Source organism: Gracilinanus agilis, chromosome 2, assembly GCF_016433145.1.
Source record: "Gracilinanus agilis isolate LMUSP501 chromosome 2, AgileGrace, whole genome shotgun sequence".
In the NCBI taxonomy this organism is placed as follows: domain Eukaryota; kingdom Metazoa; phylum Chordata; class Mammalia; order Didelphimorphia; family Didelphidae; genus Gracilinanus; species Gracilinanus agilis.
In genome coordinates, this window is record NC_058131.1 from 269021381 (window position 1) to 269032006 (window position 10626).

Below are 10626 nucleotides of genomic sequence, written 5' to 3' on the forward strand. Positions count from 1 at the left end.
CTCAGACACTTCCCAGCTGTGTGACCCTGGGCAAGTCACTTGACCCCCATTGCCTACCCTTACCACTCTTCCACCTATAAGTCAATACACAGAAGTTAAGGGTTTAAAAAAAAAAATAGGGGGCAGCTGAGTGGCTCAGTGGATTGAGAACCAGGCCTAGAGATAGGAGGTCCTATGTTCAAATCTGGCCTCAGACACTTCCTAGCTGTGTGACCCTAGGCAAGTCACTTGACCCCCATTGCCTAGCCCTTACCACTCTTCTGCCTTGGGACCAATACACAGTATTGATTCCAAGACAGAAGGTAAAGGTTTAAAACAAAAAAACAAAAAAAACCCTTATGATTCTATGGTAGAAGAGCACAAAGGGCTAAGGCAATTGGGGTTAAGTGATTTGCCTAGAGTCACACAGTTGAGAAGTATCTGAGGTCTCATTTGAACCCAGGTCTTCCTGATTCCAGGCCTGGTATTCTATCCACTATTCTACCTAGCTGTCCCTACCAATTTCTTAATGCAACACAAAATTCCATGAATTTTCTTGTCTGATGTATGGAGTCACTGATCCATATTTTGAGCTTGAAGTCTACTAGAACCCCCAAATATCTTTTAGATAAACTGTCACCTATTTAGACAAACTCTCCCCATTTTTTGCATGTAATATATAGGTTCTGAGCTTCTTTGCCAAATCACATTTTTTAGTGGGTCAGGTCCCCAGAGAGAGCCTGCTACTTTTCTTGGAGTTCCAAGGACAACCCTGAAAGGCTGAGGACATCTAACGCTCTTGCTGCTGAGCCCCCATCCGATGTGTCCCTCATGTTATCAATGTTTACCTGTTAACATCTCCCCGATATCAACTGGCCATTTGATCTCAGCAACCATTTACCTTTCACAAAACAATATTTATTGAGAAGGTATAACAAAAGCTGAAGTATAACAGTCTCCTCATTCTGGAACGCTCTCTTCTCTCAATACATCTCTCACCCCCCTGGAAAGAAGGAACTCAAACTTACAGTGATAATTACTGAACAATCCCTCTACCAACTCTACTTTGGGGAGTGACATAGATGACGGACAAATAGGACACACTGTATTGGCTGCTATGTCAGTTCACTGTTGGACCAGGTCCGGCGGGTCTCTCCTCAGGCCTGGCTCCTCACTGGTCCCAGCTGATGTGGCGACTGGCAGATTCTGCCGTGGACTCCAGTCTCTGGACCTTTGGCAGCTCTTCCGACCTTTTGAAGCTCACAAAGCCATACATGGGTCATTTCTGTCTCTGGTTCTGTCATCTGAGCTTAGAAAAGAATATATATAACCGAAACAGAAAGGGAGATGGTACCCTGTATTCATGGCAAGCTGGGGCAAGATGGCGGCCATGAGCGGGAAGCACAGAGCTGGCTGCTGTCACTAACTGAGCTGTAATCTAGAGGCTTACAGCAGTTTTTTTTTTTTTTAACCCCTTACCTTCCGTCTTGAAATCAATACTGTGTATTGGCTCCAAGGCAGAAGAGTGGTAAGGGCTAGGCAATGGGGGTAAAGTGACTTGCCCAGGGTCACACAGAGCAGTTTTTCTCTAGCTGTGTGACCCTGGGCAAGTCACTTAACCCCAATTGCCTAGTCCTTACCTCTCTTTCACCTTGGAACTGAAACTCAGTATCAATTCTAAGACAGAAAGTAAGGGTTTAAAAAAAAAAAAAGAGTAGTTGTTAGTGGTTTTTGTTTTGTTTGAGGTTAACAAAAAGGAGCTTCCTATATCAGTTTCCAACCTTTTGGATGGATTCTCAGGTCTGGCTCAGCATCCAAATGAAAACACTTTTTTTTTTTTAAACCCTTGTACTTCGGTATATTGTCTCATAGGTGGAAGATTAGTAAGGGTGGGCAATGGGGGTCAAGTGACTTGCCCAGGGTCACACAGCTGGGAAGTGGCTGAGGCCGGGTTTGAACCTAGGACCTCCTGTCTCTAGGCCTGACTCTCAATCCACTCAGCTACCCAGCTGCCCCACTTTTTTTTGATCACCATCCAGTCAGCAGAGACAAAACAACTATGAGGATCCGTGTGAGTACTTTGAAGCAATGAATGGGTCCTTCTGTCATGCTTCTAGAAGTAAGCTCACGAAGTCAGACAGAAAGAGATTATGTACTCTTAAGGATTTGGTCGTCAGAGCTTATTTATGAAAATGACTTTTTTTTCCAAAGCAAAAGAATTTCTTAAGATAGCTTAACAAAAGCAAAGTATTTACAAAACATTCTTCCCCACCCTTCCTTCCTCCTAAAAATCCTGAGTTGCACTCTTCCACAAATACACAAGTAACTGTGCAAAAAGTAAACACAAGAAGTTGATTTTTTTTTTAAATAGTCAAGTGTAATACTTTACATTTATTCCTATGAATTTAATCTAATTAGATTCAGTCCAATAAAGATCTTATTGGGGGACAATTACATGGCTCACTGAATTGAGAGTCAGGCTAGAGATGGGAGATTCTGGGTTCAAATCTGGCTTCATGTTTCCTAGCTATGTGACTCTGGACAAGTCACTTAACCCCTTACTGTTCTTCTGCACTGGTTCCAAGGTGGAAGGTAAGAGTTTTAAAAAGAAAGATCTTATTGGATTCTGACACTCTCGTTTCTTGTGTTAGTTATCCTACTCAGCTTTAGGTTATGTATATTTGATAAGTGTAACATCTTTGCTATTCAAATCATTGATTAAAAAATTAAATAGCATAGGGCCAAGTACAGATTCCAAGGGTACACAGGAGACTTCTTGCCACATTGACATTGAACCACTAACAACTACTCTTTTTTTTTTTTAAACCCTTACTTTCTGTCTTAGAATTGATACTGAGTTTCAGTTCCAAGGTGAAAGAGAGGTAAGGACTAGGCAATTGGGGTTAAGTGACTTGCCCAGGGTCACACAGCTCGAAAATATCTGAGGCCATATTTAAACCCAGGACCTCCCTTCTCTAGGTCTGGCTCTCTATCTACTGAGCCACCTAGCTATCCCAACAATTACTCCTTTAGTCCAGTTCTTTAACTAATTCTGTTATCTAATTGAATTATTATATAGTTTGACTCCCTCTGTCTTCCCCACAAGAATAGTATGAGATACTTTATTCAAAACTTTACTAAAATTCAATTAAACTCTAGAGAATTCCCTTCTATCAGGTTAATATTGTCATCAATGGAAATTAGATTAGTCTGGCATAACCTGCTATCGAAGAAACCATTCCCACTCATTGAATTCAATTACTACTTCCCTCTCTAGATATTCACTCATCATCTTTTTAATGACCTACTCTAGAATTTTCCCCAATATCAATGTCAATCTCACTTGGCTAGAGTTGGAAGATTTTTTCCTTTTCTTTTCTGGAAATCAGGAAAACATTTGCCTTTCTCCAATCCTATGATTCTTCTCCTATTTTCTATGATCTTTTAAGTATTATTAACCTTGGTTCAGTAATCATACCTGTCAGTTCTTTTATAAACTAAAGATATTTTTCATCTGGGCCAGATAACTTAAATACATCAAGGTATTCTAGATATCCTAGAACTAGATAACCTCTTAATATCTCCTTATTTATCTTGGATATTAACTGTTAACTATTTGGTTCTGTCATTTCCAGTGCAAAGGTCATTTACCTTGGCAAAGAAATGAGAATTGAGCAATTCTGCTCACTCGTTAGATTATCTTTCTCTTGTCTACTCCGTAATACTCCTTTTCTCTCAATAGAAAGTTCCCAGCTTTCCTTGCTAGCCTTGGTTCATTATGAGGGTTGGCATTCTTGGAGTTTTTAAAAAAAATAAGACCATGTCATGTTCTTTTATCCATCCTCTATTACCTGGCTTTGTTTCCATTTCTGAATATTTCTTTTTAAAATCTGTATTGGTTGGTGAGTTCCCTATGCATCCACATCATTCTCTTTAGATAAATCCCATTTTTTTTCTTTCTTGTTGGAGTTGTTCTCCTTTGTATTTTCAGATTTCAATTTTATGTTGCTTCTGTTCCTTTTGTGCTATCTTCCCCAGTAGATTTTTTTAGTCCATTTTTAGTCATCTGAACACTTTTAAGTCTAGCTTTCCTAATATCTTGGGAGTATTTCAGATTATGCCCAGGTTTCCTCTCCTCTATCAAAAACTTTAGGAGAGAGAAGTCATTTTCCCCCAATTTCCCTATCATTCCTACAACAACAACCAGGTCCTCCCTATTAGCAAAAATTGGATCCAGAATAGAATTTCCCCTCATTGGTTCCTCCACCTTTTGAAGGATGGACTCATCACTAAGGCAGGTTGAGATGTTATTAGCTTCTCTGGATTCATCAGGACTGAGAGCTCCAGCAGAAGTCTGGATCGTCTAAGTCCTACTATAAAATACTTCTGTACCAAGCTTGTAATCTTTCCCCCAAACTCTTCATCTATTTACTCTTCATTTACAGATAGTCTGTAGCATACTGCAATGACCAAATCACTTCTGTTTTTCCCTCCCTTGAGGAATATCATCTAAATACTATTCCTTTGCCCAAATACTCTTTTATCATTGCCTCCTCCCTCTGGTGTCTGGATTTCCTCACATATCTTCTTAATATGCAGTGCTACCCTCTGCCCCACCTTTTATCTATTCTCTCTTTTTTTTTCTCTTGAAAGCTATATCTTTCAAGAACCTTAGACTATACATCCATTTCATCTCTCCAAGTCTCAGCACTACCTATGAGGTCAAATTTGCTTCCTCACATTAAGACTCTAGTTTCTCTCTCCTCCCACCCCCCACCCCAATCTTTAAGCATTTGTCTATAGACCCTTGCGGCCATTGGTTTTATTATTGGTTCTTTTCTTGATTTTCCTATGAACCAATGAGTATCTGAACTTCCATTCTTTATTATAGCTTCTCTCTATATCTAGTTTGTGGAATATATATAGGAAACATTTTCTCTTTCCCATTCCTTTTTGGTTTAAAGACTTTTTGATTAAATTTACAAGATATCTAGTAAATATATTCATTTTTTTAAACCCTTACCTTCTGTTTTTATAATCAATACTGTGTATTGGTTCCAAGGCAGAAGAGAAGTAAAGGCTAGGCAATGGGGGCTAAGTGACTTGCCCAGGATCACACAGCTAGGAAATGTCTGAGGCCAAATTTGAACCCAGGACCTCCTATCTCCCGGAATGGCTCTAAATTCACTGAGCCACCTAGCTGCCCCCATAGTAAATACATTCTGACCAGCCTTGTTTAGGTTTACTCCATAGCTGGGTAGCTAGGTAGCCAAGTAAGTTTTGCTTAGAGTTCTGGGCTTGAAGTCAGGAAGACTCCTCTTCCCAAGTTCAAGTTTGATCTCAGAAAGTTACTAGCTGTATAACCAGGTCACTTCACCCTGTCTGCCTCCACTTCCTCCTACATCAAATGAGCGGGGAAAGGAAATGGCCAACCACTCCAGTATCTTTGCTAAGAAAACCCCAAATGGAGTCACCAAGAGTCAGACATGACTGAAACGATGGAACAACAACAAACTCCAGAGCTGCCTGAGAATCTCTCATCCTGCTAGTTTAAGCAGTGGTCCAGAAGTCTAAATCCCATTCTCAGGTACCACCTTCTTGGCCAGCTGTTCCCTTCCCAAATTAACTTTTCTTTTTTTCAGCCCTTGCCTTCAATGGGTAACAGTGAGGAAAACAGCCTGTCTGCCTCTGTGGCCTTCAGTGTCTTGCCCGAGACTTCATTGTGATTGGCAATACTTTTTAGATTCCTTTTGGCAGTATCATTTGTGCCTGTGTGAATCACCATAAGTGGGGAATAGTCATCTGTTTTGTTCAGTCTTGGGAGGTCCTCTATTAGGCCTTGGGTATATGCCCTGGGAAGACAACAGATCTATTTGTTATTGCCCTTGGGTTCACGAGTCTCTGAGTGGGGAAGCACCAACATACAACTACACTTTTCTTCCTCTGATCCTCCATGGAACATCTCTCACCTGATGACTTCAAGGTTCTATGGAAGTTCTTCTTGGAAGAACATGCAGCTGCTTCCTCCCTAGAGCATTCAGCTCCCTCCTCTCTGGAAAGAGCCTCAAATTCATTTTTAAGCTCTAAGCGCACAAGCTGTCCTTTCCCTTTTTCCTCTGGACAACAGCTATTCTAATATCCTAATAGATGCCAAATCTTCCTTCTTCTATCTTTGATATCCCTCCACCATTTTTCCCCCACTAAAACCACTTCTGCCTCGTTTAGGAATATTTCATTGTCCCTAATAGCTCACTTCAGGCTCTTCAAGTCTTTTTATCTTTTCCCCCAGGAGAAGGGAGAGCAGTCTACTCTTCGAATACAAATAACAGTCCCTCAGCTAGGGCAGAAATACAAATATTATACAACTGATCCAAGTCATTGTACATTTTTACTTCTCCATTCTGGTTGAGATTTTCAGCCCTTTTGTGTTTTTAAACTACTTGGGAGTGTTTATACTTTATTCAATCAAGGCTTTTATAGCCCATTATCTCATTTTAATAACTTAATAGCCCTATTCAACTTCCTTTCCTTGTGCACTCCCATTGGCTGCTGGGCAGAGGGGCTGGGCATGTGAGAAATGTCCTCAATGAGTGTAGAGAGGGGGAGGGGAGTAGCCCTAACACTCTGCTCCCCTCCAGCTCTGCTACCTGTGAGTTGTCCACCTTACCTGCTGTGTGCTCCCATTGGCTGCTGGGTGGAGGGGCGGGGCATGTGAGAAATGTCCTCAATGAGTGTAGAGAGGGGGAGGGGAGTAGCCCTAACACTCTACTCCCCTCCAGCTCTGCTACCTGTGAGTTGTCCACCTTACCTGCTGTGTGCTCCCATTGGCTGCTGGGTGGAGGGGCAGGGCATGTGAGAAATGTCCTCAGGTCTGGTGGAGAAGGGGAGGGGAACAGTCTCCATAGGGTTCACCAATATGGCCTTAGAAGAACAACTTCATTTTCCTGTATACTATGAAAAGGAAGGAATGAATAGGTGCTGGTGTCATGGGCAGCCCCCACTTGCCTGGGCACTTATCTTTTTTTTTTTTTTTTTTGTAAAGATATTTTATTTTACCAGTTACATGTAATAACAATTTCTCCACATAAGTCTTCTGAAGTTAAATGATCCAAGTTTCTCCCCCTTCTGGGAGATGGTAAGCAATTTGATCTGGGTTAAACATGAATTATCACTGGGTACTCATCATGGAGGAGGAAATGCTAGGATAGGAGTCTTGGTGTGAGGGATAGCCTTTTCCTGCCTGGACACATAGTGGTGATGAGAGACTGCTAGAGAAGGGAAGAGAAGGTTCTGGAGTGAGTAGGTGAGGCTCCTTCTCTACTCCAGGTATGGGGATGGGAGTACCAGGCTAGCATTTACCTGCTTTCTCCCAGAGGTACTTCTTAGGTCTAGCCTCCAAGTGACTCCCCTGTTCTCCTCTAGGCATTGGAGTTATCAGCCTAGATCGGGCATACCCCCTCTTCCTGGGTTCTAACATCGGCACAACCACCACGGCTTTGCTGGCCGCGCTCGCCAGTCCTGCTGAAATGCTGCTCAGTGCTGTCCAGGTATCTTAATGTGGCTGAGACCAGGACTAGATTCTCTCAAAGCCCTTCTCCATAGGAAAATTCTTTTCTCTAGTTTCCACTCCTAGGTTGGGGGCAGAGTCTGGAATGGGGGAGATATTAGCCTCAATAGGATGGCACTTTCCTGAGCCTCTAGTATACCCAATTCCATTTTTGACATGGGTTTTCTCTATTCACTGGGCCTAGATCCATGAAATCCTCCATCTGTGCCCTGAATTCTATCTCTACTAACATTCATGTCTTCTTTCTTCAGCATCTTCCATTTTTCTCTTTCCTGGCTCTTTCTCTCTACATGTAGCTAGGCTCAAGTCTCCCAGATTATAAGAAAAAACCTTTCCTTCATCCTACCACTACTCGTATTTCTTCCCCTCCCTTTGCCACCAAATTTATCCACCTGTGTGGGCCAGCACACTGAGGGGCAGGGATGAGAACAAGGCCCCAGACTTTGCCCCAAGTTGTCACTGAGTCACCCTTACCCAATTAATCCCAATCTCACCAACATTTTATCATGCCTGATTTGTCCCAGGTTATCATGAACTGATTAAGGGATTATTAGGAAAGATCTAGGGTGGGGCAGGGATCCAGGAGAAATGCCCTCAGTAACCCCTGTGCTGAGGCAAACCTGGTCACCCAGGGCGGCCCTGAGGGTCTTTGCACCCCAGGCTGTTCTATAAAACACCCCTTTGTGGCCCCTCCTGAATCCATCCTTACCCAGAAGCTGGTCCTGGATGGGCAACACTCTTCCTGGGGAATGAAGAGAGGGCCTCTGGCCTCTTTCTGTACTAACCTAGATTTCCTTCTAGGTCTCGCTCATCCACCTGTTCTTTAACATGGCTGGGATTTTGCTGTGGTATGTGGTGCCTACCCTCCGCCTGCCCATCCCCTTGGCCAAGAAGTTTGGGAACGTGACAGCCCTTTACCGCTGGGTAGCCGGCGTCTACTTGCTCTTCAGCTTCTTCCTGATACCCCTGGCAGTCTTTGGGCTGTCCGTGGCAGGAGGTGTGGTGCTGGCGGCCGTGGGAGGGCCGGTGCTGGTGCTCCTAGCCCTGGTCATCCTCATCAACGCGCTGCAGCGGCACAGGCCCGCCTGGCTGCCCCGACGCCTGAGATCCTGGGCCTTCCTCCCGCTCTGGCTCCACTCCCTGCAGCCTTGGGACCGCGCCATCACCGCCTGCTGCAGGTGCTGCCCGCACAGCGAGGACGAGGACGCTGCCGATGCCGCCGGCGACAAGGAAGCCCACTGCTTTGAGAACCCCGTTGTCCTGGCCTCCCAGAGACTATGAAAATCCAGGTCCTTATTCTCGCCCCCCTGGGTCACCAAGCCCGGGGAAAGATGGGGAGGACACCGAGGGGCCTGTGTGGCATCCACTCCCCACACACGGCTCCACACGGACACGGACGCACCCAGAAAGGTTGCCCCCTTCTCGCTTGGAAAGGGGGGCCCTGGACAGACCCACAGTGCCATATTTACCCCGACACCCACCCCAGAATCCTCTTATTCTTCCAGAATAAATGGAGCTCTCTGTAGATGAGACCCTCCCTTAGGCTCCTGCTTCCCTCTCCCCACTGGCTCTATCCAGGGCTGGGAGGCAGCTTAGGCAAGACTCACTCCCGGGCTGCCGGGGCTGAGGGACAAAGGAACAAGCCTGGCTGATGCTGCCCCTTGCTGGTCACTCGGGGATTTTCCCAGCCTGGCGTGAGGGAGGAGAGACCCGGATGAGCATCTCGGCTGAGTCCTCCCTGTCCGGCGTGGGTGGCCGATGGAGGGCCCTGCCCCAGCCGTGCAAAGGCCCATCCTCGGCCACTCACGGGCCCAGGGAGTCCAGAAGTGGGAGGCTGGTGCCGACGGCCTGGAAAATCCAAGCCTTCTGGGCCGGGAACAGTTTCCCCCGCAGGTCTCTGGGGCCCAAGTTAGAGGGTTCTGCAGCCTGCGGAGAGAGGAAGGAGAAGGAGCCTTGGGTTGGGGGTCAGTTTGGCGTGGTAGTCCTAAGAGGATCGTCCACTGATAAATATTTCTTAAGTGCTCACAATAGACAATGCAGGAGAAAAGCCCAAACGGTCCCCGCATTCAAATAGTATGTGTGGTCGGCATTTATAGAAGACTTTGACAAAGTGAGCCCTACAACAACTGTATGGAGGAGAGCCGCCGGGGTTGTTATCGCTGCTTTACACATGGGGAGACGGAGGCTCAGACACGCCGGGACAGCCATCCTCACAGGCAACACTTAACTGCCCCTTTCTCTGGCTATCAGGCGCAGCGTTCTTTACGGTACAGACCTAGGACCTGCAAACGGAATCCCTCTTACAGACAAGTCATTTTACACAGGCGGAGATCAAGGTCTGCACAGAGGAAGAGTTGTGTCCAGTTTTACGGAGGTGGCACAGTGGATAGAGTACTTAGTCTGGAGTTAAGAAGATCTGAGTTCAAGTCTGGATTCAGATACTTAGTAGCTATGTGATCCTGAGCAAGTCATTTCTTCTTCTTCTTCTTTTTTTTTTAACCCTTATCTTCCTTCTTAGAATCAATACTGTGTATTGGTTCTAAGGCAGAAAAATGGTAAGGGCTAGGCAATGGGGGTTAAGTGACTTGCCCAGGGTCACCCAGCTAGGAAGTGTCTGAGTATAGATTTGAACCCAGGACCTCCCATCTTTGGGTCTGGCTCTCAATCCACTGAGCTACCTAATTGCCCCCCCTGAGCAAGTCAGTTCACCCTGTTTGTCTCAGTTTCCTCATCTAAAAAATGAGCTGAAAGGGGGCAGTTAGGTGGCTCAGCGGATTGAGAGCTAGTCCCAGAGACGGGAGGTCCTGGGTTTAAATCTGACCTCAGACACTTCCCAGCTGTGTGACCCTGGGCAAGTCACTTGACTCCCATTGCCCAGCCATTACTGCTCTTTTGCCTTGGAACCAATATATAGTATTTGATTCTAAGATGGAAGGTAAAGGTTTAAAAAAAAATGAGCTGGAAGAGGAAAAGGCAAACCATTCCAGTATCTTTGCCAAGAAAATCTCAAATTGGGTCACACACAGTCAGACACAACCAAGCAGCCACAGCAGTAAGTGTCAGAGCTGAAATTCAAACTT

At 45.1% G+C, this 10626-nt stretch overlaps 1 protein-coding gene across 1 annotated transcript in view; it reads left to right on the top strand.

The window, feature by feature from the left end:
- The window catches only part of SLC34A3 (solute carrier family 34 member 3), a 30772-nt gene extending 21701 nt beyond the window's left edge, over positions 1–9071 (top strand). The window contains exons 12-13 of the mRNA XM_044663916.1: positions 7402–7526; positions 8348–9071. Of these exons, the coding sequence (XP_044519851.1) occupies positions 7402–7526; positions 8348–8827 (605 nt within the window). The 3' untranslated portion in view covers positions 8828–9071. The remainder of the gene's footprint in view (positions 1–7401; positions 7527–8347) is intronic.
- The last annotated feature ends 1555 nt before the right edge of the window (positions 9072–10626 follow it).